At 46.0% G+C, this 27,704-nt stretch overlaps 2 protein-coding genes across 2 annotated transcripts; one reads left to right on the forward strand and one right to left on the reverse strand.

Annotated features, from left to right (window-relative positions):
- Positions 1-4,485: 4,485 nt before the first annotated feature.
- LOC123106522 (patatin-like protein 3) lies at positions 4,486-6,359 on the forward strand. The gene is made up of 2 exons (XM_044528664.1): positions 4,486-5,668; positions 5,759-6,359. Exons 1-2 carry the CDS (start codon positions 4,580-4,582, stop codon positions 6,119-6,121), a joined length of 1,452 nt encoding a protein of 483 aa, XP_044384599.1. The 5' UTR covers positions 4,486-4,579; the 3' UTR covers positions 6,122-6,359.
- Positions 6,360-18,022: 11,663 nt separating this feature from the next.
- LOC123106523 (uncharacterized) lies at positions 18,023-25,362 on the reverse strand. Its single transcript, XM_044528665.1, has 4 exons — positions 24,796-25,362; positions 24,194-24,489; positions 22,234-22,291; positions 18,023-18,876 (listed from the first exon to the last, which is right to left on the reverse strand). The coding sequence occupies exons 1-4, from the start codon at positions 24,831-24,833 to the stop codon at positions 18,858-18,860; spliced, it is 411 nt and encodes a 136-aa protein (XP_044384600.1). The 5' UTR covers positions 24,834-25,362; the 3' UTR covers positions 18,023-18,857.
- Between the last annotated feature and the right edge of the window lie 2,342 nt (positions 25,363-27,704).

The following is a 27,704-nucleotide window of genomic DNA, read 5'->3' on the forward strand; positions in this document are numbered from 1 at the left end:
GTTGCACGGCTACGTCTCCATGTTCAATGTGCGTGCATAAAGTTTCACGAAAAATTAACTTTTTGTGTGGTCTGTGCAAAAAAGACAAAAAGTCATGTCATGAAACACTATTTATAAGCACTGAAATTTGTCTTTCTTTGCGGAAATAAAATAAAAAACATATCTTTTCCACAAAACTTTGTGCAGCGCACACACATTTGCGAACATGTATTCGTAAAATTTTCTTTTGAATTTTTTGACATTTTAAAACATGTTTAGAATGTATTTTTTTGAAGTGGGTGCAGGAGGTGCCCTCTCCCTCTCTACGTTCCTTTTGTTCACATACTTGTTACTTAACGCATCACTAAGGAATGGTTCTTTTGGCAGCTTAAAAAATAAGTCACCTCGTCTTCAGCTTTTCACATATCACGTCTCTCTTATTCCTTGAGGCTTCTAAAGTAATTATGGGATAATTAATTTAGAAATCTCAACAGATTTAGGAAGCGACTTATTTTTAAAGCTGGGGAGAGATGGCTTATTTTTCAAGTCACCCAAAAGACTGACCCTAAATCAGCCTTCCCAAACCTACATTCCCACCTCGACGATGCAGAGATCGCCGCTTGCATGGAAGGGTGCTCCACAGTCCTCGTCATACAATTAGAAACATTTTTCTTCTTCAGATTTCTTTGTTTGGATGTATAGGTTTATAGAATCTTCAGAAAAGGGTGTTGATATGTCTTTGATGAGTACAAAAAACTAAAAACCAGGGACGTGATCTATGTATCTAGAAATTCCCATGTAATAAATGTTTTCATATATGTACACGAACAAGTGTGGATGATACGTGTAATGCAACATGCACCGGTATGGTTCTTCGTGATCATGAGGGTGATGTTATTTTCAGTGCTTGTTAACATCTTCTTCATTGCCATGATGCACTAGAATCTGAATTATCTGCGATTAAAGAAGGATTATCTCTGGCATTAAAATGGAGTCAATGACCAATACTAGTAATTGAGTCAGATTGTTTGGAGGCTGTTAATTTAGTTTGTAAGGGAGATATGGACAGATCAGGAAACAATACTATTGTTCGTGAAATCAGGCAACTTATGGAATAATGAAATTCTTGTATTACTCACATTACTCAAAATATCATAAACCATTTGTTGGCATCTTATGATAGGAGCTCTGGCCGCACTATGGTTTGGCTTGGTTCAAGCCCTCATGAGGTTGTCACACAATCTACTTTTGATAGCGATGCTACGTGAGTAATATAAGTATTTTCCCGCACAGAAAGAGAGTCAAAATATATGGGTATGAAAATAGCAAATAGTTAATTGCTAGTGATGCAGCTCACAAACTAAAATACTACCCCCCCCCCCCTTAATCCATATTAATTGTCGCTGATTTAGTATAATTTTGTACCTCTTCGTTTTTACTTACTTCACATATTAGCTTTGTCTCAAGTCAAATTTTATAAACTTTGATCAAGTTTACAAAAACAAAAACATTGACAGTACCAAATAAATACCATTAGATTATCATTGAATACATTTTCATATCATATATATTTGTTATCGTGAAAGTGTAGATTGTTTTCTATAAACTTGATCAATCCTTTTTAAACTTTGACTTAAGTCAAAGCTAACATGCTGAGTAAACAAAAGCGAATAAAGTGCTAAATCAGCGAGATTAATATGGATCGGAGGAGTGTCTCCTAATAAAATTTACAAACATTTTAAAAGGCAGTGAGGAAATAAAAACGTACTATCTGTTGGCAGCTGGCTGCTTTTGACACATGGACAGCGTGGATATGCATGGGCATATGAAATGCGTACGTGGCATGCAGTTCCGATTGCCTTGTCAACCCATGAATGCATAGTCGACAAACAAACCCCTTTCCGCAATGATACGACGATTGATGGTACGTGTCAAACCTGACGGCGACGGCGGTGAAAAAGCTGCGCGCAGCACGGCCGCACCAACCAAGCCGCAGTTACCACACGCACCTAAGTTCAACCAATCTGCAGTTTAACTAATAACTGCTCCGGCCGGCCGGTTATCAAGTTCAAAGGCCTCGTTCAATGCCGTGCGCGTACTCGTACTGCACACTGATCCTAGCTAGCTGCGACGTCGATCCACCAACGCGCGATATGATGTTAGGGCGATGAGTCATTCAGCAATAATAATAATAATAATAATGATATTAGGGTGATTGCATTTGCATGCATGAAGCATGATTCATATCCGTCCACGCAAAATATATAATACTCGGACGCACCAGCTGTTCGATCCGTTTGTCGGTTGTTCTCCGGTGCAAGATGTCAACCGTGATCTTGATGACGACGATCATTCAACGCCTCGGCTCAGAGTTAGTATTTCCGTACATATAAGCGATTTCATGCGCAGTTCATTCATAATCTTGTATTAGCAGACTGTAAGGCTGTTACTTTGGAATAAAACTTAATTCAAACCAGCAAAAAAGAAGTACCATGGGATTATTTTCTCATTTCAGTACTCCTAAGTCCAACAGACAGCGCGCAAGATCTTTCTCTTAGAGCACCTACAGTCAAACCTCTCAAAATCCGCCTCATACACCTGGACAGGCTGCCCGGTCACGTTTTTTCAACCGAGACAGACGCCTCAAACGGGCATCAAACGCTCTGTCTGACCGGCACCCCATATCCAGCCCAAATATGGGGGTGCCCGGGCACGCCCGTCACGTCGGACATGGCCCATGCTGACTCACCCAACCCCACTTATATTCGTCCCCATCCTCTCGTAGGAGCAAACCCTAGCCACTTCACTCCACTCCCTCCACTTTCCTCCGCCACCCGAACTTACCTCCGTTGGTTTCTGGCCTTCTCCGTCATGGCAGGCAGCGGATCAGACTCCGACCAGTTCGGATCAGTCGACTGGGGTGTCGTCCCGTGTGGGTTGGAGGAGTCAATGCCAGTCCGCATTGCACTGCGCCGCTCCCGGGAGGACAGCGCCCGGCCGACGGACAGATCCGTCCGCCGTGACGCCATAGCGTCGGCTCACTAGGCGCTCGGGTCCTCTGGTGCTGGATCCTCGCTGTCCCGGCTGAAACACCTCTCCTTCCCCATCATCGGTCGGGCAGAGTATGAGTCCTACCGGGAACGGGCGGCCCATCGTGGGGAGGAGGGCCGCCGAGGCCCGTATCGTGGCGGAGGCAGCTGATGCGGAGAAAGCCATCCGCACCCGTATTGTGAAGAATCGGCAGCGGATCAACATGTGCGTCGTTGCCCAAGAGCAGAATCAGGCGGTCCGTGCCATGGCCAAACTGCCATCAAAGGAGGAGAAGGAGGACAGCTCCAGCGACGAGCAGACCCGGCTCGATCTGTACTGCGTCTTCGACCGATACTTTCACGAGAAGGATGACAAGGGCGCCGGGAAGGGCAATGGCAGCCGTGGATGAAGTCCACCATAACCAAACATGCCAAATTTTGGTAATATGATGACATGTTTAGCGTAGTGTAATGGAGTAGTCAGATGATGCGTGTGCGTCGACATAGTTATATGAGTTTATCTGGATTTGAAATATGGTAATTAAGGTGTCCAGGTGTGGATTGCATTTTTCGAAAAGTGCTCGGCGTTTGAAGGGCCGAATTTATCAAGTCCGGCTGCAGATGCTCTGGGTCCCTTTTACCTCGACCACCCAGCTGGACCAATGGGTGGTTGTACGTGATCGACCGCACAAGCTTCCTCCAACTGTATTGCGTACTACAGCATACACATGTCGTCACTGCAATAATGCATGCGTACGCGTAGAACAAGATACGGACGGAGGTCGACCGATCGATCATCGACGGAGCGCGCAGAGACGCAAGAGGACGTACTACGATGATGAGTGGCACATCGCATTGGGTCGCCAATAAGCATCGGCCTCCAATAACCATGAACGCGGCGGTACGAACTCCACAGCCTACCGCGCTAGACCAACTGATCAAGCTATAGTTAGCTAGGGTGGTACCGTTCGTGCGTATTGCGCGTACGCGTGCATGCGTCCGTGCAATTACGCGAACCTGCTGCTGCATGCTGCAGCCAGCCAGCCAGGCAGGCGAGCGAGCGAGGAAGAAAGGTGGCCGGCCAGGTCACTCTGATACCTATCTGATCCCGCAGCCCACCTACCCGGGCAGGCCCACTGGCAGCGCGGGCCCGTGGAAACTTAGCTGGCCGGCCCCACCCCCGCTGAGCGGAGCTCCATGCCCCGATCCGGTCGCTCGCACGTGCGGCCCGTGCCGGCCCACTGACGCCCGGACCCGCCGAATGTGGATCGCGTGTCAGCGGCCTCCGGTCCCACGCGTCAGCGGGGCATCCGTGGTACCCGCCAAGCGCGCACCGCTGCCTCCCTCCGTGGACGCGGGTTCAGTAGGAATACGCCTTCTACAGTTGCGTTGCGGGTTTGGCTCGTACTGTACTGTACAGTACCGCTCGTACTGTAGCGTCGTCTCTCCGATTTATAAGCGGGGAGGCGGGGTGGGCTCTGCCCGGTTCAGCTGCGCAGTCGGGAGAGTAAATAAGGACATCCCAGCCAACGAAAGCTCCCACTCCCCCTCCGCCATTACTCCCTGCTCCGATGGCCTCGCCGCCGCAGCCGCAGGTGGACGTGGACCTCGGCAAGCTGAGCTACGAGATCTTCTCCTTCCTCGAGAGCAAGTTCTTGTACGGTGGTGGCGCTAGCGGGGGCGGGGTGTGCTCGCTGCCGGGCACGCCGGGGCGAGGGCCGGTCGGCGGTGGGGGCGCGAGGGTGCGGGTGCTGGCCATTGACGGCTGCGGCCCGGGCCCCGGGGACGCGCTGCTGGCAGCTGCCGCGCTGGCTAGGCTCGAGGCCGCGCTGCGGGCCAAGGCCGGGGACCCCGACGCCCGGGTCGCCGACTTCTTCGACGCCGCCGCGGGGGCGGGAGCGGGCGGCGTGCTCGCGGCGATGCTGTTTGTGAGAGGTGTTGACGGCAGGCCGAAGTATACGGCCGCGGACGCGTTGGCGTTCGTGGCGGCGAGCCTCGGGAAGGGCGGGTGGGGCGGCGGCGGCGGCGGGTGGCGCGGGAGGTGGGCCGCGCTGTTCCGGCGCGGGGAGAGGTCGTCGGACAAGTCGTCGTTATCGGCGTCGTCGTCTTCGTCATCGCTCCGCCGGGTGTTCGGCGACGCGACGCTGAGGGACACGGTGGCGCCGCTGCTGGTGCCGTGCTACGACCTGGCCACGGGCGCGCCGTTCCTCTTCTCCCGCGCCGACGCCGTCGAGAGCGACAGCTTCGACTTCCGCCTCCGCGACGTCTGCGCGGCCACCTGCGCCGGAGGCTCGGCCGCGACCGCGGTCCGCTCCGTGAACGGCCTTACGGCCATCGCCGCGGCGTCGGGCGGCGTGGCAGCGATGGGCAACCCGGCCGCGGCGGCCATCACCCACGTCCTGCACAACAAGCAGGAGTTCCCCCTCGCCGCCGGCGTCGACGACCTCCTCGTCGTCTCCATCGGCTCCGGGTCCTCCTCCGGCGGCACCGCCTCGGGCTCCGCCACCCCGTCCGCCGGGTGGCGCACGCCGATCCCCCCGCGCTCCCCGTCCCCCGCCGAGATGGTCCGCCTCACCGCCGAAGGCGTCGCCGACATGGTCGACCAGGCCGTGGCCATGGCATTCGGCCACACCTGCGGCCGCAACTACGTCCGCATCCAGGTCAGCCAAGCCACAGAGCTTCATCCCGTCCCCCCATTCTTGCCGTCTCCCTTGTTTCAAACACTAACAGCGACGAGTTACTGGTTCCAGGCGGCGGCGCCGGCGCACTCGATCAAGGCGCTCCGGTCGCTGGAGGCGCGGAAGGTGGTGGCGATCGCGGACGGGATGCTGACGCAGCGGAACGTGGAGGCGGAGCTGTTCCGGGGGCGCCGGCTGTCCGAGAAGTCCAACCGGGAGAAGCTGGACGCGTTCGCGACGGAGCTGGTGAAGGAGCACGACCGCCGGCGAGACTCGCCCCCAGGGCTCCTCCCCAACGTGGCCATCAAGCAGGTGTCGCCGACGCCGCCGCGGCTGTCCTCGGCCACCACGTCCTCCGCCGCGACCACGGGCACCACCGGCAGGACCGCGTCCACCATGCCGTCGCCGGCGTCGACGCAGGACTCAGGGCACTGACACGACACGGATCAAGAGCCGATCATGCATGCGACGTGGACGGGTCACCCTCCTTCCCCAGTTTTGTACATTTGCCCGCTTATGCAACAGAGGAGTCGAAATGCTTCTACGAGTACTAAAGTTTATTTATTTATCCTCTGCTCTCCTCTGTTCTGCTCCCTCCACGAGTCGCCGACATGTGGGGCACGATGAAAAACCCCTATGAAGTCAAGCTGATTCTATTATACTCCGTAGCTCACATCACAACTGTCCGTCCACTTTGTCGAGTGGCATTCGAAAAGCAGTTCACCGCGAAATACTATACTATACTGCCCAAAATTGAAATCGAATGAGCAGCGAATACGATGTGTCAATGTGTAAAGCAGAAAGGAGATGCCATCCCTTTGAAAAAGCGGTTTTCTTTCTTCCCGTTTTCCCTCGCGGGCAGGTTGAATTGAAGCCGACGCGGATCGGATTAGCCCTAATTGCCCATCTGTTCTGATGCTGACAGACGGCTAATAAATAGTACTACTAGTAGCTTGATCGATTGCAATGTGCAGTTAATCACACGGCAAATGCATGATTAGGGAGCATGCATCATGCATGTTGCTGAACATGGTCTCCTCTTCTTCTCGTTTCCTGATTGTGTGGCGTGCGGTCGAGGAGTAAGGGCAATTTCAACGCGGTTCATTGAAACGGACACAAGAAATATTGTTGACACGCTCGAAAGTGTTTGTCGATAACGGATAGGAGGGCGGCCATCTAAACCTATACACCAAAATGTCTGTTATTTTTTTAAGAATAAAACTAAGCCAAATGTCTGCTATGCAACTCCAGTTTGAATCATCGATCAACTATACATTTGAATCCTAATAAAAGCGTCGGACGTCCAATAAAATTTTAATTTTAAAATTCATCGGTTCCAAATTTAATCATACTCCTCGAAAGCGGCATTCATTTCAAACTATCACTCCTCGGGCTTGAAATTCTTCATCAACACATGTTGTTCACCTAGATGTTGTGCCCCTTGAGTTTCATTCAACAATGCATCAATTTGAAAGGCTTGCCCTCCGTCCTTTGATACAACGTGGCAACGCATCCAGGCTACACAATGACATGATCATCGAGTTGCAACATTGAGTAAGTGAACTGACCAACACGTAGAGCAACAAAAAGAAAAACTTATTCCAATTCTGCAGTCACACCGTAATATACTTCATGACGGCGTTTGAAATGGTGTATCATCGATGGAGTAGCGACTTCACACCGCGATCACGGATCGAAATGGTGTATCATCGATGGAGTAGCGACTTCACACCGCGATCACGGATCACATCCAAATTGTAGGGCACGTAATGCTTTGCCCTTATGGAATCAAGAATGCACATGTTGCCAAAACATCTTGCCATTTCGCTTTATGCATACAACCGCCCAATTATGACCAATGATGCGTCACACAACAATGCATCCGCCCTCACTGAGTACCAGCCATCATGCTTGCTTCATGTTTAACACGGAGAAAAGTCAAAAAAAAAAAGTTTCCCACTGACATTTTGGTCGAACACTTACATGTCGTGGTGTTCGCCATGGATGCCATCGGTAGGGGCGGACAATAGCCGAGCTGCGTTTGGATCTAGGGTGCAACGGTGGCGAAGTACAAGGCACTTGGGTGGAGCAGCGAAGGTCCGGCTAGAACTAGGCGACGGTTGGAGTGGTATAAAGGCGATGATGGTCTTGGTCGGTGCGGATACTTAGCAAGGGGGGAGGGGCTGAGTGGGGGAAAGGGCTCCGGGAGAGGGGTTTTGGTTGGCCGAGTGTGTCGGAGTCCAACGTGATGGGTGTTCGAACTTCCCCAAACCTCCAACGAGTTTGTTTTCGTATGAGGGAATTCAAATGTCCGAAACAGATCCGTTAATGCACCGCGTTGGATGGCAAAAAGTATCTAGACCATACTGTCCGGATGTCTAGAGGCGTTTTGATGGTTGGAGTTGCCCTAAAGAAGGATTTTTTTTTTTGTTGCAAAGATGAGACTTGAAGGCTGTATAAATAAAAGTCATCTGCTAGCTGTATGCACAAACTCTAGCTTCCGAATGCTGTATGCGTGTATCAGAAAATGAGCATTGCACTCTACATCAGACAGATAGATAGACAGGTACATACATACATTGTACTCGTCAAGCATGATCTTCCTTGTACTTCTACTCCGTATCTTCTCGTACTCATGCCGTGTTGTTTGCACCTACGGCCTAGCTTTGCCCAAGGGACGAGACGTGGAAGAGATACCAAAGACTTGCTTCCCGGGCAGAAGGAACCGAACTGCCTTCGACGACAGAAACCGAAGCGCAAGACGATCGGTGTGTTGGGACGTCTGAATTCCGCCTACAGGAACTGAACTGTCTGGTAGGAGACACCGGCGCATCAAACAGGAGGAAGGAAAAACAGAAGCGTACCAGCGCTGCACCGCACTGGCCAGTGTCACTCGACAGTGCTCTCACTGTTCCAGAACCACTGGAAAAACACAGTAGGAGACACATTTTTTGTACTTGTAGACTGCAGACGCCTTTGGGGTCAGGAAAGCGGTAATTTGGCCCTTTACCTCTTTGACCGCGACAGATATGCTATGCTGCCACCACGAGCTGGTAAAATCCTTGGGACGAGCTGGCCACAGTGGCATCGGTTCTCACGAGTTTTACCAAAAGAACAAAGAGAGGAGACAGGTTGGTTAAGTTAAATTAACCGAGGACGCCATGGATCTCACGGCGCCCCGTTACCGACGCCGGATCACCACCGCCGCAGCCTCGTTTACCCAACAAGTTTCACCGCCTTGGGGGGAGTTGAAAGTTGTCAACGCCCCCATCGGACGCGGCGTCTCTTTAATTCACCGGAAGCTTCCGCATGCATGCGATGCGATGCGACGGGTGAAGAGGAAGAGCGGATCTCCGTCTAGCTTTAACCATCGCCATTGGAGCGCTGCTGCTGCATGCACGTGAGGCAGGCCCTCGATTTCGATTTTCGACTGCCAGCTTAACCTCACATGGAGTTTGTACCGTACTGTGTGTAGGTTAAGCTGGCATGTCAATGCAACCGAATCTTCAATTTCAACCCCAGACCCCAGGGTGGTAGTAGTAAAAGTGAACTTCGATGGGTGTCAACTCATCATCTTGCAGTTTACTGTAGTTTACTACTGCACGCCGCCCGGCAGGAGCCAGCTAGAACCCTAGAACTGATGGCTGGCAGAATTTACAAATTACAAACACAGTATACAGAGAAGTACTCCTAGGATCCTATACCTTGCGTCCGTGCGCATGCATATATATAGCTGACACTGCGAATTTTTTTACCCCTGCGCTGCATTTCAACCACGGCGTTGAACTGAACTAGTGTATCTGCATCGTTGAAACCTGGGAGCTGAAACAGTATGTGCTAGTACTAATGTACTACGCATATGTGTGTATGTATGCACACGGAAAGTTGGCTGGAATTAGTTACTGCCTCCATTGATTAAGCCTGCCTCTGGCCTACAGGCTACAGATCGACCTCTCGATCCCAAATCTTCCACACTAGAACTACTTGGATACTACTCGTACTCACACAGTAGTAGTAGCACAGGACAGCATGTCTAGCCATGTGAGAGTTCAGCAGTTTGAGCGAGTTCCCGCGCGCCATGACAAAATCCGACGACGTGCACGGCTACTCGACCAAAGCGACTAATCAATCAAAGCCAAGTAAAAGCAAAAAAGCATGTGTGATTTGTAGCATCTGCTAGTGTACTGAATGTAGACCAGGTTAGCGGAGTAATTAAAGGGAAGACTAGATCAGCACACACTCACGGTACTTGTTGTCCCCATCAAAGTGGTAATCACTGGAAAGGAACACCAGTTGTTGTTTTTTTCCAATAAAGGATGGATAAAATGCCGAGGAGGACAACAAAAAACTAAACTAAGTGTGAACAAAGACCAAAGACCTCTTCTTTGATTCAAAAGAATTTCATAGACATTTTGGAGGATCTTCCTTACGATTTCCTTTTATAGGGATTGTCGTTTTTTTCATGTTGTGTGGTTTACATGTAACTTCAGACGAAGAGCTCTCATCAAGAACAGCTCATGGAATTTCTTTTGCTATTACAATTATGTCATGGACATAATTCTTTATGAAAGTTCATGCAGCTTGCGTGATGAATAGTACTCCCTCCTCTCCATAATACTTGTCGTGGTTTTAGTTCAATTTTGTGTGTGTGTGTGGGGGGGGGGGGGGGGGGGGGGGGGTGAAACCATGTGCTGGCGATTGGCCGCTTCCTTGTCCTTTATATTAGAGTGAAGTGCACTGTAGGTCCTTGAACTATTCCAGGGATGTCACGTAGGTCCTCGAACTATGAAAATCGTCATCTAGGTCCTCAAAGTGCAGTAAGTGTGTCATTCAGGTCCAAAATCTCCCTGACAGGCTCTAACTGGCCAGTTGGCACATAAACAGTAATCGTAACAGTACGCGGCAAACAGTCCTGAATTCCTATGCGTGATGAACAGTACACGACAAAAGAATAAATATAAAAAAATATCAAAAAACTGAGATCCTCTGTCATCGAAGAGACCCTGGCGCGTGAACAGTAAAAATGTCATTAATTCAAAAAAAGTTCGCGAACGATGAATTTGGAAAAATATTTGGGACTTTAATAAAATGTTCGCGAACGATGAATTTGGAAAAAAATATTCGCGACTTCAAAAAAATATTCGTGAGTTTAAAAAAAGTTCGCGAACGATGAATTTGGAAAAAATATTCACGACTTTAAAAAAATGTTCGCGAACGATGAATTTGGGAAAAATATTCGCGAGTTTAAAAAAAGTTTGCGAACGATGAATTTGGAAAAAATATTCATGACTTTAAAAAAATGTTCACGAACGATGAATTTGGAAAAAATATTCGTGACTTTAATAAAATGATCGCGGACGATGAATTCGGAAAAAATATTTGCGACTTTAATAAAAAGTTCACTAACATTTTTTAAAGTCAGGAATTTTTGTGGTTCGCGAACATTGTTTTCCATACCCACGAACAATATTTGTGGTTCGCGAACATATTTTCAAATTTATTGTTTGTGAACTTTTTTAAAGTCGCGAATATTTTTCCCATATTCGCGAACATTTTTTGAATTAATGAACATTTTTACTATTCACGCACCAGGGGTATCTTTGATGCCAAATATTTTCAGATTTTTTTGTTCATATTTTTTATTTTTCGCACTGTTCACCATGCCAGCTGGCCATTTAGAGGGGGTTAGTGAGATTTTGGACCTGGATGACACACTTACTGTACTTCGAGGACTTAAATGACGATTTTCATAGTTCGAGGACCTATGTGACACCCCTGAAATAGTTTAAGGACCTATAGTGCACTTCACTCTTTATATTAGGTGCTCGCAGACACCGCTGTCCATACATGCAACACAGTTCCAGCGAATACTTTCATGCACTTGTTGGATTGTATGTTCGGCTATTCGAAGAGTGTCATCTCATGAATCCGCAGCAGAGCCATACGCAAGCATCCAAAGTGCCGCGGTCACCATCTGAAAATGAAAAAAAAATGCAGACCATCCACACTTCTCCATTATTGAAAGAAAGGTTCATTGTTGTGCATGTCATTGGCAATTCAACTGAACAGTTGTTCGGTCACACGAAAGCGTCACCGGAAGACGTACGAGGGGAAGGTACAACCCGACACAAAAATAGTCGAGGATAAGCCGCTCATGGCCATCAATTCTGTTTCGGTGAAATGTCGCATGAGCAACCTGCGATCCTGGACGCTTCCTCTTCCTTCCGGTTGATGCTATCCATTCTACAACCATTAGTATTACCTTGTCTTCGTTAGTGTCCATCATTTTACACTCGGACTCAGAAGCTCGAATATGACGACGGATCATCAAAATACATTAGCTCCGCCATCGGATCCATCTACCCATATTGCGAATCATATGCCATCTACACAAATATATGAGCCGCTAAACTAAATCTGCATGGAAAGGTTGGGAAATTTTACCTTGAGATCTAGCGATGGAAGGGGTGGCGCAGCCGAACGACGGGCGTGGGGCTGCGATGAAGCATGGGAGGTCCGAAAATGGATCAGCAGAGGCGACAGGGGCCAAATTGCGGCGGGCCTATCAGCGGCGGTGTTTCCTATGGGTTGCCGGGATGTGGCCGACGGTAGACGGTGAAAGAGGGTTTTCCCGCCGCTTTATATTGTAAAGCAACTGTGGCCCACGGTAAAAGGATCGCGCGCCCTGAAATGCCTGTGACGTTAATATTTGAGTGGATGGAGAGCATGTCATATCACCACATCCAACCTCCAAATATGAAGTCAGCGCGAGGCACCGCACGATCAAACTATGCAAAGCAAGACAACATGGCTAATTTGTAGCGCTAGTATCTTGTGCGCTGCGGAATGTACGCCAAAGGTACATCGCAGTAATTAAAAAGTGAAGATTAGTTGCGCGCACACTTGCACTACTCGCCCGCATCAAATTTAAACTGGTAGTACCACGTAATGATTGGAAAAAAAGAAGGATGGGCAAAGGACAACAAAACATAAAGCGGAAAAATGATTAGTACCTGTACTTTCTTAGATGCAGAAATGATTATTTTTTTCTTTTTCCAAGGAACACGCAAAAATGATCAGCACTTTAGTAACAGTAGTTTTTATAACCTAAACATGAGTCTGTGTGCGTATGTATGAGCATTTGTATCTATACTGTGTTAAAAAAAGACTAAACACGTGGTTTTTTTCTTCTTCTTTTTTCGCCCCTGATCAATGGTAATTAGTCGGTGCCATCTGAACATAGGAGTACAGTACAATCCAACCGGGGACCAGACTGAAAATGAACTGAAGCACACGCTCCGTTGCACTGATGCTGCCACTCGTACGCGACACCAGCAGTTCAGCCAGCGCGATCGAGTTAGGTACGGTTCGTGTATCATGGAGCAGTGCACACCTGATGCCCGGTTCTGTCAGCAGTTTGAGTGAAATCCCGCCATGTCACGGCCACTCAAAGCAAGCAAAAGCCCCCCCCCCCCCCTTCCTTTCCTTTCCTTTTTCGAAAAAACAACTAAGTAAAAGCTAAAAGCATGGCTAATGTATGCTATCTACGGTCATTAGTACTGAACTTAGTTCAGTAACTAAAGGTAAAACTGGTTGCACTTGCCCCCATCAAAGTGCTAAAAGAGATCATTTTTGTATGGTAAACAGAGAGAAAAATAAGATTCACCTTACAGCTAAGTACTCCTTTTGTTTCTTCTTCTCATCAGGTTCTTGAAACGGCATGCAAAGTTCAGTGCTCCATGTACAATGGCTTTTGGCAACATCACTTTTCCTGGAATTCAGAGCTAGTCATCATGCTAAAAATGATTAGCATAGGTCGCCGCCAGGTTTCAAATGCCCTATCGATCAATGCACGCAACCGAGATACTATTATTCGGATGATGGATGGAATGAAATGGATGTTGAGCTGGAAGAGAAAAGGTTGGCATTTGAGGGTGAATTCTGAAGGATGGAGCGTGAAACAATTGTCAATTGTCATGTTGTATGGTGTCCGTTCCGGTCAGTAGGGGAACTTTTCAGCCAGTTTTCGTCATTAACTAGCAAAGTTTTATTCGTGTTAATGAATCGTGATTGCCCAGGAAAGAAAATCTGAAGAATGCAGTATGAATAAAGTATTAAAATTGGAAGCAGTGAGTTCTGTCCAACGCTTCTAATAAAAAGAAAAAGAAAGCCAGGCTAAACGTTTTAGGCGGAAGTTGCCAATCTGCAGCAAGAATCCGAAGCTTCAAGTGTCTGGTGAACTAGAATTTCAAGTATCCAACGTTGGATAAAAATTCACAGCACGAATGCACCAGTATTCATCATGAAGTAGCCAAATTTTATTCTTCTTAATGAAAAGGCATAAAATCGTTCAAAAGATAAAAATATGAAGAATGGAGTGTGAATGAAGTATCACAAACTAAAGAAATGCTATCTCTATCCAACGCTTTTAGTAAAAGAAAGCTAGGCTAACTTATCAGGCGAAAGATGCCAACCTGCAGCAAGAATTCGAATTTTAGCTCAGCAGACACTCTGAAACTTGATTGATTGACTCTTCATGTTACCTGATTGAGTCTTCATGTCACTGTCTTCTTGTTCTAGTAAAGGCAGAGCTACAAAAGGAGAGCCGGCTCAGCTCTCCAATAAGATCCCCACTGGAAGTAGGGCCAGTTTGTATATGTTGAAGTGTAGCGTAGGTGCATATAATTTGAAGGTAAACGAGGGCCTGCTCACTATGATCAGTTTGAGCGAGCTCCCGCGCCGCCGCGCGCCATGCCAATGCCATGCACGGCCGCTCAAAGCTAATAAAGCCAGAAAGCATGGCTAATTTTATACTAGTACTAATCCATCTCTCCCGGCCAACATATGGGCCACATGTAGGTAAATGGACAAATGGTACTCGGTTTACGGCCGCTCAAATGATTGTGTTACCACGAAACAAATTGAGCTTATGCTGCCTAACCAACTGGTACGTACCCTGCCTTTTAGTACTTCCTCGGGTCCTTAAATTGCATTTGCAATGGATCATTAAAGGCATTTGCAAGGTCCAGTGGTCCATATGCAGTGGCCTCTTGGCAACATGATCACTTTGGCTGGAATTCAGAGCTAAGTAAGGGCAAAGGCAGGTGAATCTAATGATGTGCCAAATGGACAAGCATTCACACGCAATTACGTATATAGGAGGAATGCTTTCATTAGCACCAGCCAAATTAAGCACCACCTCCACTTGATCTTGCACCTACCATCTGTTTGTCCTTTTAGATCGTCGGCTGGATTTTCTAACGTGGAACTGAATTTTCGAAGGGCCGCATATTTTCGTCCCCTTTTTCAGATTAAAAAAGGGGAATGCTGGCTTCATCCAACGCTTTAACTAAAATTGGATACTTTCTTGGCGAAAGTTGCCAATCTGAGGAAGACCATAAGGAGCAGATAACATGACAGGAATAAAAATGAATGGGAGAGATAACTAATCCACCTAGTGCTACTCTCTGAACCTTTACAATTTAGTTGTTCGTCTCCCTCATGTTCTTGAATTGCATGGTTAAGGCATGAAAGATGTTCAGTGGTCCATCCACAATGCATTTTTGGCAATGGCTTCAAAAAATAAGAAAATGCTAGTCCCATCCGACGCTTCAATGAACAAATAGATAGGCTTACTTTTTAGGCAAAAGTTGCAAACAATCTGCAACAAGGATTCTCTTCTTCACCAGATTTTTGAACCTTTGATTCTTTGGGTCTTCATGTCTCTGTCTTCTTGTGCTGGTAAATGTACATCAAGAAAAGGAGGGTCAGCTCAACTCCCCAACAAGAACCAATAGCATCCCTAAAAAAACATAGCAATTTTGTTTCTGTGTTTGTCATTGGATAGGACATATACTCGCGTCTAGATACACTCATTTCAGCGACAGTTCGGAAGGAGGTTGTAGTTTGTATACGTGGTTTGCGTTAACTTTTGATGGTTTGATCGGCTTGAGGTGCAGCGTGTTTGGTGGAATCTTTAAGAAGTTTGATTTCTCTTACTACAAATTGGGGAAGCCCTTTCTCAAAAAAGAAAAGAGAGGAAAGAAAGATACATGTTGTGCCACACTTGTCCAGAAGAGGCCACCTTATTAGGCAGAGTAAGTATCAGCTCGAACGACTTCCCGCCAACTTATGCAAGGCCACTTTGACTCAAAGCTACCGCCAACTTATGCAAGGCTACTTTGACTCAAAGCTAGTGAAGCTAAAAAGCATGGCTAATTTATAGTGCTAATTAATCCATCTTTCCCTGCCAACATATATGGGGGCAGTACGTAGATAAATGCTACACTGACACTAGTAAACATAGATGAGGGCGCAAACAAAGTAGCAGCACTGTAATTTAAAGTCAGAAAGTTGCACTTGCCGGCCCTCATATGAAAGTGGTGAAAATTAAAGAGAAGGAACCAACAAACTGATATGAGGACATGAGCACAGAAAGTGTCTGAAAGACTACAGGTACTGACTGTAACCTCATGCTTTGTTGCTGCAAAACAAATTGACCTTATGGACTTATGGTCGCTATTTCCTACAGTAACTAACCGGTGCCCTGCCTTTTGGTTAAGAAAAATCTAGCGTTCCTTTTGGTACTTCTTCAGGTACTTGAATTGCATCTCATCAATCTTAAAGCGATTTGAAAGGTTGAGTGGTCCACATGCAGTAGGTTCTTCTTGAGGCAACATCACTTTGCTTGGAATTCAGAGGGGTCTATCTAGCTAGCCAACATCACAAAAGGCAAAGGCAGATGAATCTATGCGGTGTTCCAATCCATGAGTGCGAAATGAAACAAGGAATTGTGCCCCAATTATGCAGGAGGACAGGTTTTATTATTAACACCAGGCATATGAAACACCTCCTCAACTTGATCTTGCATGCACCATCTGTCTGTCACGTTATGCTAGATCATCACCTGAATTCTCTGATTAAGGTGAGGCTGAACATTCTAGGCAAAAATTGTTCATCTGCAACGAAGAAATCTCTAGTAGTTCACCAGAATTTTGAACCTTGCTTGTTCGAGTGATCAAGTCTTTCATGTCACTGTCTTTCTTCTGCTAGACTGCTAGTAAAGGTAGAGCCAGCTCAACTCTCCAACAAACTAGATCCCGTTCGCAAGCATCCATTCCCTTGTCTCTTCTGTTTGAACTAAAGCTCCATGTTCTTCTACAAAAAGGAACTAAAGCCATAGTAAAAAAACAAATCATAGCAAAAAAAAGGAACTAAAACTATTTTGGAGAAGTAGCACTGGAGGGTACCAGTTTATGCCTGCCAGCGGAATCGTCGTAGCAGTGCCGGGCGGCTGACCGTACCCGCCACACATTAACTCTTCCAAATTTGCCCGTGTGACAGTGTCTGGTGAATTAGAATTTCAAGTATCCAACGATGGATAAAAATTCACAGCACGAATGCACCAGTATTCATCATGAAGTAGCCAAATTTTATTCTTCTTAATGAAAAGGCATAAAATCGTTCAAAAGATAAAAGTCTGAAGAATGGAGTGTGAATGAAGTATCACAAACTAAAGAAATGCTATCTCTATCCAACGCTTTTTTTTTTTGAAAGAATATCCAACGCTTTTAATAAAAGAACGCTAGGCTAACTTATTAGGCGAAAGATGCCAACCTGCATCAAGCATTTGAATTTTAGTCCACCAGACACTCTGAAACTTTGATTGATTGACTCTTCATGTTACCTGATTGAGTCTTCATGTCACTGTCTTCTTGTGCTAGTAAAGGCAGGGCAACAAAAGGAGAGGTAGCTCAACTCTCCAATAAGATCCCACTGGAAATACGGCGAGTTTGTATGTGTTGAAGTGTAGTGTAGGTGCATCTAATTTGAAGTTAAACGGACTATAAGTAAAGCCAAAAGGCATGGCTCCCTAATTTTTATAGTACTAATCCATCTCTCCCGGCTAAGATATGGGCCACATGTAGGTAAATGGTACTCGGTTTTTGGCAGACAGTTGCTCTTGTCGGCACGATGGAAGCGGTAGAAAGGGGAAGAGAAGGTTTTCAAACTGAGGACGTACTGCATATAACTCTCATGCATGCTTGCGTTGCCACGAAACAAAATTTTCTTTTTTTTTAGAACGAAGGCTCGCGAAGAGCCCGGTTTTGAATTAACAAAGCCATCAACCGGTCAGGAAATACAAACCACACAAACCACCTCGGCCAAACGATACAAGGGGACACTCTAGGAGGCTTACAACTCAACGGAGCGCACAAGCACAAAAAGAATACAGGAAAACAAAGCGAAGCACGCGTTAGCTTCTAGTTAAACGATGGAGGCAGCTGAATCGTATCCATCTCGCCAAGGCCGATTTGCAGAGACAGAAAGTCGCCTATGCCAATTTACAGAAAGACAAAGGTTGGGCTAGGGAGCGAGAAGATAGTAGCACGAGCAAGATGGTCCTCGCGTGCATCTTGGCCATATCCTCGGTAGCTGGAACCACCTGCAGTAGCCCCCTACTAATACCCAAGGACACCACGTACACCAAAGTGAGAGAAATCTCACCTCTATTCCAAGGGAGCTTAGAGCTTGAAGAAATTGATCCGGTGCCAATTAGACATGTATTCAGTGCAAGATCAAATAGTCCAACTCAAATTTGAATATGGAACACAACAACTTTATGGTATGATCGACTAAGTCACCTTCACCCAGATAGAGGCATGCTTAAGCATTATTTCTTGATAGGCACATCCATGAATGTTTGCTTTGAACTGACAATACCGTTCTACATCATTATAATTAGAGCCTTTCTGACCTACCTTGAACTTCAAATACATCCAAGTATCCTCCTGTATAGCAATCACATGCCTTCTTGTTAAACCACATGACTCACCAATAATACCGCAAAAGAGCTCAATCTCCTTATGTGACCCACCAATAAACACAAACGAGCTGAGAGATAAATCAAATCCACTCTGCATTTTTGATATGACAACATCTATTGTGGCCTCCACTGCATCAGGAACTTGTGCTAAAGTGATGTCAACTGCACCACAATTACCATTAATGCGCTCTGTGAATGGACGAAAAGGTGCATTTGCTTTGCTGTACTCTACTACACCGTCGATAAGTTGCAGATCATCATCTTCTTTTTGCCCTCCTGTCTTGATCCTCATGTCAAACTCAACTAGAACATCACCGAGCATATTAATGCCCCTCTTAGGGCCAGTCATCTCAATGAGAGAACCCTGCAAAACAACTATTAATTATTACTCCAGAGTAATTGCTAGTAGCACATAGTAAAAAGTAAAGAGTAATCTAAAGTGTATATTCTTATTTCGAGCCAACTGACAATGATGAATCTCAAATAAATGATGGCTTAAATTCTAAACCAAGAAACAAACGTAAGACGATTGCACATGAAACTTAATGTTCAATAAATCATCCAAAGATAATTAACCATAAACTTGCCTAATGGATGCAAGGATAACAGCATATGTGTATGACATCCTCCAAACACAAGCATTTCAATGCAAAAATCCATAATGATCCTCAAAGTGGAGCCATCATCACCAACACCTCAAATTTTAGAAGAGTAAAGATAACATTTAACTTATAGCAACAAACACCCAAATGGTCTTGTAGCTGAAGTCCTAAGTATTTGTTGTGTTTATATCATATGTGATGAGCACAATCGGATGTATTTGACAAAACAAAAAGAATATTAGTAATTCTATGTGGGATATGCTCACACGCATGCGCCCCAGTATGGCGGTGTCCCAGTGGGATTTTGTTCATATAGAGAGAGCATATGCATGTTAGGAGCGAACAATTGCCACAATAAAGTTACCAGACAATGACTTTTTTTACACATTGCAGCGCAATGTTATGCGTAGCTAGAGAGTGAGTAAAAAGTGGCATCAACTCATAAAAGTACCATGAAGCAAAGTTCTACATTAGTGTATAAGTAGATAACCAAGTAAATTTTATGGCAACTGAGTGGCTAATAACCTGGCGAATACAATTCTTGAAGATATGAGATCTAGTTTTGAAGACCTCATCGTAGCAAAGCCAATGGTGAAAAGTCAATCGGGTTAACCGAGATAAAAGATTTGAAAATTTTGAATTTGGAAAACTCTTTGCTGCTGTCATGTTGTTGTCTGCTTGTACGAGGGCAGGGAGTAAGCCGCACATGAAGGCAATTGTGCGACACCATTCCCTAGTCAGTTCCAAAAATATTAAAAAGGGCAACCTGGTGCATGTAGCTCCCGCTTGCGCAGGGTCCAGGGAAGGGTCCGACCACTTTGGGTCTATAGTACGCAGCCTTTCCTTACATTTCTGTAAGAGGCTGTTTCCAGGACTTGAACCCATGACCTCATGGTCACAAGTAGTAAAAAATTGTCGCGTCTGACTTTATTTGAATACCTAACACTTGCTAAAGTATCACTCATTTCACATATATTTACTTGAAATGTTTTTTTCTTAGTAACTGTCAACCCACGATGTTATTCTCTTCTTGATATCATGGTCGTTAGATTTAACCACATGGAAGCAAATATTCATTCATAACACCAAAAGTAGGTAAATATTCATGTATTACGAAATAAGAAAATGCTTGCTTAAGAAAATGATAAATTAATCTTGTCACATCTATTAAGTAGAAACATTAGGACAAGGAAACCGTTTCACTTCGGCGCACCGGCCGAACGCTCGGCCGGTCGCTTTCCCAGCGACGCTCACGGGGCCACACACACAGCTCATCCCACCCACCCATTTTTCTTTATCCATCCACGCACAAATCCCCTCTCTCCTTCCTCTGTTTTATTTCCCCATCACCTACTTCTCCGCCATGGCTGCACCACCGACGACGCCCATCTCCTCCCGTTTCCGCCATGTGGTGGCCATGGCCGGTGCCCACCTTCCCCCTCCCGCCGTTGCGGTGCTGCACCCCCTCCCCACTTTTTCTGACTTGTGTACCCTGTTGTGCCGTGACCCAACATCGACGTCGACACAGTTGCCCCCTTTGTGCTAGATGGTGGCCATAACGCCGGCCGGGGATGTTTCAAACGGCGAGGGCGGCGCAACCGGCGGGGCGGCGGACAGTGGGTGTATCGTGATGATTTTTTTGCTACAACCGTCATCCAGTTTTGCTACTACCGACTCAAAATTTGCTACAAGGATTTTTCATGGCGAAGCTGCAACTGCAACGGCGCTGACGGAGTTTTGCTACATCCTTTGTCGTATTTTGCTACGACCGGCAAGATTTTTTGCTACAATGATTTCACGGTGAAGCTGCAACCGTGACGGTGCTGACAAAGTTTTGCTGCATCCGTCGCCGGATTTTGCTTCGACCGGCGAGGGATTTTGCTACAATCAGCGTTTGTGGCTGGCGGCGGCTACAACCATGATTGAGAAGATGCAACCACGACCATTGGCGTCGCATTTTTGTTACAACCGGAGTCGCTCTTTTGCTACAACCGTCCATCGGCGATGCGGAACTGGCAGTGCGAGGAGCTGCGAGCGTCAGATGGGGATACTACAACCGGTCGCTGGAGATGCTGGAACCGGCGGTGCGAGGAGCTGCAAGCAGCAGTGGGGATGCTACAACTGTCTAGGCATGAAGCAATAACCCCTAGTGTTCTTTTGCTGGAAGCGGCCACCGGCGATGCTACGACCTTCATCGGTGGATGCTACAACCATCAATGGCGGAGCTACAAGCAGCGATGGCGAGATGGAAAGCCGTGGCAATGGAGTCGATTTGCTGGGACGGGGGCACAACGGTGATGGGGAGCTGCAACGGCGGCTGATGGTGGAGATGTGACGGTGTGTCGTGGTGCTGCAACCAGGGGGCGGTCAGGGGAGCTGCAATGGCGACCTTGGGCACGACGACCACCTCGGGCACGACGTCGACAACCTCGCGCGCGACGACAGCGAGCGGCGACAGCGAGGCGTGTGGTTGCGACAGCGTGGCGGACGGTGCGAGTCGACAGTGCTTCGTGGTCGCGCATCCATGGCGGCCCCGACCGGCTCGCTCCTCTCTGTATGTGCTGGAGGCAAGGATAAGGTAAGAAAAAGGTAGCAGAGGAGCTGCGATCTGACGGTCTCGCGCGGCTGGGGGCAGACCGGCCGAAACTTTCGGCCGGCGCACCGGCGCCCAGTGCTGGCCTTAGAACAAACAGAGAACATAACTAACATCATTTTCATTCTATGCATCAATCCACAAGAGATAAAACAGATAAGGTAGGTTAGAAAATTCTACTTTCCATCCAACTTTTATGAATGAAAGATGATTGTGGTCCTATGATTGTAGTATGCCATAAAATGTTTATATTTCAATCCATCCACTCTATGCATTTGACAGACATAGGCCTACACTATAAAATAAATGAATTATTTAAAATAGTTGTGTATAAATAAAGATGTGCACCTATTTCACCACAATGGGATCGTCCCTGCTACGATTGACAATATAATTAAGCAACAAATCCCGAGAATCTCGCACTGCTATATATCCATATAATTGTACTAAGCTTGTGTTTGCAGAAACTTTAGCCAATTTCAGTGAGAAAAATTGCATCATGTTACATACAAAATGTATACAACACCTTTGCTGGTCAGGAAAGCAATTAGTGGGATCCGAAAACTTCATTGGCTCCAGTTGTGCTTCATTTAAAAATTATAATATTAGACAAGTACTTAAAATAATTAGTACAGTTATGATTTCCACATGCATACATGTGCTAAGTTAGAATTTTGTTTATCTATTAGAAAAACATAACAAAAAATATAACGAAATAAGTGAGGAGAATAAAGCAATGCTACATTGAAAAAGTATACCTTTTGGGAATAGGTTTACTAATCCAAGCTACAAGAACAAATGCTACAAGTCTCATGTCATACACGACAAAATATTAAAAAGCAATAGCTTGAACTTTATAGAATTTTCCAAATCAATTAATTATCCACAAATCATATTTTCTTATCTACCATTTATATTTTGGTATGAACGCATAAGTTTGCACAGAGCTTACTTTTTTCACGTGATTCCAAGAAAAAAGTAATGTTTCTGATAATATAATAATATGCAAGTAAATAGAATATAAGAAATTTGATCCAAGTCCTAAATTTTTTTAAAGTCAAAATGACAATAATACCAACACTGATTATCAAATATACGCCTAAACATTTTTTATATAGTCTTTTTTCTCACGATACACACCCATATTATAATGGGCCATACATCTATTATGTGATAGAATAATCGACAAGCTTATCGATGTTGCAATTTGGAGAAAACTACTCCACAACCAAATACTTGATTCCATATTGAGGTCCTCTATTAAAACAGACGACTCCTTTGACGATACAAGCAAGTGTTTTGCGACAAATCCAGGAGTCTGAGGTCAGGCGGACATTGGAAAGGATGAAAAGAGGAAAGGCAATGGGCCCTGATTGTATCCTCATTGAGGTGTCGAGAGGCCTCAGAGACATAGCGAAGTATGGCTAACTAAGCTTTTCAACCTCATTTTTCGGGCAAAAAAGATGCCAAAGGATGAAGACGGAGTATATTAGTACACAGGGAGGTGTTCAAAGTTGTACCAATGACCGTGTAATTAAGCAAATAAGTCATAGAATGAAGCTATGGGAGAGAGTCATTCGGCACCGCTTAAGAAGAATGACAAGCATGATAAAAAATCAGTTTGGTTTCATGCCTGGGAGGTCAACCATGGAAGCCATTTTCTTGGTACAACTTATGGAGAGATAAAGGGAGCAAAAGGACCTGCATATGGTGTTCATTGACTTGGAGTAGACCTATAATAAGATACCATGGAATGTTATGTGGTGAGTCTTGGAGAAACACAAAGTCCCAATAAAGTACATTGCCTTCATCAAGGACATGTATGGCAATGTTGTGACAAGTGTCCGAACAAGTGTCCGAACAAGTGGGCGGCGACATTGATGACTTTCCCATTAAAATAGGACTGCAACAAAGGTCGGTTTTGAGCCATTAAAATAGGACTTCACGAAATGATGATATATGTAATAAAGTTGGAGTAGCACCGTTTGAAGAGAGTCCACCATCACCGTTTGAAGCGCCAGTGCATAGCTAACGGTTTAAACACGTTGATATTTAATGCCAGGGGTAGACCAAACTTGACATGAAAGGAATTTATGAAGAAAGATCTCAAGGACTAGAATATCACCAAAAAAGTAACCATACAGGAGTGCATGAAGTGGTTTCGAGATCTTACGGGTTTCAGATCTAGCCTACCCCAACTTGTTCGAGACTAAAGGCTTTGTTGTTGTTATATTAAAACATGATATGGACATCGTTAAATCAATCATATGACAACTATTTATAGAGAAACAAGACTATTGTCCAGATCCTAACCATGCATTATCTATCACCAAATTTCTATCCAGAAATTTTAGATTAAAAAAACTACATGTTGGTCGACCTTTCGCTAAACAATTTCTCTAGAACAATCAAAATAAACATTGCATATTTCAAAACAAAACAATATGCATTCGGCCTCAAACTTTTAATCGAGTTGCATCACTTACTCTCATCACGCTTTGTAACATGACCTATGCTTTGGAGAATAGAGTTTTTGTATATAGACCCATCGCGATGGCTGCTATTAGGATAGATGTCGGCCGACCTCACATTGACCAGCTTGGGTTCCTTCATAATTTCTGCTCCATCTTTCCCTTTGATAAAGGCAAATTGCTCACCGAGGGTATTACTGGAGGTGCAATAGGAAAAAGCATTGCCCCAAGCCCAAGGGAGGTGGCTGGGCCGATTCGTTTGGCTATGTGCTGCAATGTTTCTGGCCATCAAGAAGGATTCATGAGCAGATCTGTCACGAAAGAGCAAAGTTACAATCCGACTCAAATAAGATACACAAGCAGGATAGAAATCCAAATATAGGTACCGGTTTTTACTCAAAGTTAGAATCCGACTCAAATAATCCAAAATATAGAAATTGTTAATTCCCCGCTGATAGCAAACATCAATTCCAATTTTCCCCGGACTGTGGGGTGGAGGATAATGTAACCAGCAATAGGACTTACCCAACAAGATTTCAAACGCCCAAAATTAAACGTTGATCTCAAATTCTCAATACAGAGCCAAAAATCAGTACTAGTACAATGCAAAAACGCACCTGGAAACACGGTGCAGATTCCAGCATGAGCGGAGCATCTTGTTGAGGAGGCCCCCGAGGGGGAACAGAGGAGAGGAGAGGAGAGAGAAACGGGGGAGGGTGCGCTTTGAGGATGAACAGGCGGGCGGCGCGGTTGAGTCAGGGGCGGATGCAGTCGGGGGCGAGCAGGGCCAGTTAGCGAGGAACGTAGCAACAACTACTGCAGAGGGACGTGGATGTCTAGCGCCCGTCGATGCCTCATCGGATGGAACGTGGCAAGCACCCCCAGCAAAAGCCTAAAACCGTTCGGCCCATAAACGAAGCCCAATCGCGCAAGGGGGAAAAACCTTCGAACTCCGTCGCTGTTCGCTCGCCGTCGCCATTGCCAGCGCTCGCCGCCGCCGTGAAAGTGAAACCGAGCTTTGCAGTGAAAGAGAGGGTGACTGTCGCTGCCATGTCCGCACCTCCGCCGTGAAACCTAGCTAGCTGCTTAACCTAACAAGTTGAGGTTGAACTTGAAGTCTGAAGTTTGTACTACGTAGAAGCTAAGTTTCAGTCTTTCAGACCAAGAGGAGATGAACTGGTGTTGTAAATTACAGTACAAAATCGAGTGTAGAAAAACAGATTGAGATTTGAGATGGTGTTGTTTGTTATTATTTCAACCGCAACATATTGCCATCCAAATTTATTCATGTACAGATAGCAACTGGAAGCTTGTTCTCGACGGCGTGGTGCAGCCGACCATGGCTGTGTCCTCTCTAGCTGGCCGCATAGTCGTTCGTGCTTATGGGACATGTTTTTTTATTCTCTAGGTCATTGGGTTGCTTATATGGCTGATTTAGAGGGTATTTATTTTCAGGGACTTATTGGTCTAGGGACTTAAATAAGTCCCTATAAGTTCCATTTAAACCAAACAGGAGGGACTTATAGAGACTTAAAGTGGGCATTTGAGACTTATGAAATAAGACTCTCAAGAAGGGACTTATAGGGACTTATAGTTGTAATATGGTCTTATAGAGACTTATAAGTCCCAAGAACCAAACATGTAGGAATTTTTTAGGGACTTGGGACTTATAAGTTGGGACTAAAAAAAGTCATAGAACTTATGAACCAAACAGGGCCTTGGTTTGCAGTTCCTGCCGGATGGGGGCGTCCCTATTTCTTCGAAATCACTTGATTAAGAAGTACTCATTATAAAGATCACTCACACCTTTTTAGGTTGCGACAAGTGACCGCTACATGTGCGCCACTTGTCGTAATCCGAAAGTTTTTTTTTCGTAGATTCATTTATTCAAAATGTTTTACGTCTTAAATTTTGCGTCCAAATCTTAAACCGTTTTCACCGTTGGATTCTTTGCATCGAGATTTTCAAAACTAGATTTTATGTTGATAAGTTTTGACGAACTTTTTTTCATGAAAAAAACGGACAAAAAAACTGAATCGGGAGCATGGAGTTTTTTCCCTTTCCAAAAAGGCACGTCTGTGCCTTTCGCGCAATCACAACCATGCCTCTCGCAGAAGCAAAATCGTGCCTCTCGCGAAAAAAAAGAAAAAACGCGTTTTTTCCGTTTCTGAGAGGCACGGCCGTGCTTCTCGCAAAAGCACAACCGTACCTCTCGCGGAATCAAAACAGTGCCTCTCACAAAAGGGAAAACCCTAAAAAGGGTTCTTTTTCCCCGTTTTCAAGAGAGGCACGGCCGTGGCTCTCGCGAAAGCACAACCGTGCCTCTCGCGGAAGAAAAAAAACAGAAAATTCATTTTTTTCATTTCCGAGAGGCATGGCCGTGACTCTCGCAAAAGCACAACCGTGCCTCTCGCCGAAGCAAAACCGTGACTCTCACGAAAAAATGTGTTTTTTTCGTTTCCGAGAGGTACGACCGTGACTCTCGCGAAAGCAAAACCGTGCCTCTCGCGAAAGAAAAAAAGAAAACGTGTTTTTTCGCAAAAAAATCAAAAAACATTGGTCCAAAAGTTAAGGAAGACCGGTGGAAAACCGAAACGTCAAAAAATTCAGAAAAAACTGTTTAAAAAGCCGATAACACGTGCGAAAAACAACAAATTCGGAGGGAGCGTCCAGAGCGCGACACATGGCGGGCGGCTGAGAGCGTGCCAAGTGGCGTTGATCGTTGTGAGGCTTCCGAAGGAGCGTTCGTTAACTAGTTGCTCCCCTATTTTCGCGTTATGCTAGGGAAGGGGAAACTATGTCTTTTCCTAGTGGGCAGTACCGTGCGTCGGTGCGCCGGCCCAAACTTTCGGCCGGACGCGTCCTAGCCACCCGATAAGCCTGTGTATAGCCGTCAGATTTGGCCAAACGTTTTCTTCAACCTCGTCACAAAGAAGTAACAACATAGGATAAAAGAAAAAAGCAGGCCTCCGCTCGCGTGCGTCTGGCTCCGTCGGACGCTCCTCACCAGCGTCCCCGTCGCTTGTTCCCCGGCATGGCCCGCCCCTGGTCGCAGCCCCCCACCCACACCCTGGTTCGCTGTGACTCTCGCCGGCTCCGCCGTATGCAGCTCCTGTCGGCGAAGGAGTGTCGCCCCGTCCAGCTTGTAGCTCGTCAGTAGTTCATCGTCGCACCACTCGAGTTCGTCACCGCTGCAGCTCCGCCGTTAAACCATCGCAGTAGTCGGTTGCATCAATGGTGAGGTGTGAGCTCCAACTTTTTACCGCCGGTCTCTGGTTGAAGCTTTTCAAAAATAGGGCTTTTCATGTCAACGATTGCAACATTTTTGCGGTGTATCATGATACGTCCATTTTGCATCATGCTTTTATATTGATATTTATTGCATTATGGGTTGTTATTACACATCATGGCACAATACTTATGCCTTTTCTCTCTTATTTCAAAAAGTTTACACAAAGAGGAAGAATGCCGGCAGCTGGAATTCTGGACTGGAAAGGAGCAAATCTGGGAGACCTATTCTGCACAA

The sequence above is a fragment of the Triticum aestivum genome, chromosome 5A (genome assembly GCF_018294505.1).
Source record: "Triticum aestivum cultivar Chinese Spring chromosome 5A, IWGSC CS RefSeq v2.1, whole genome shotgun sequence".
In the NCBI taxonomy this organism is placed as follows: Eukaryota; Viridiplantae; Streptophyta; class Magnoliopsida; order Poales; family Poaceae; genus Triticum; species Triticum aestivum.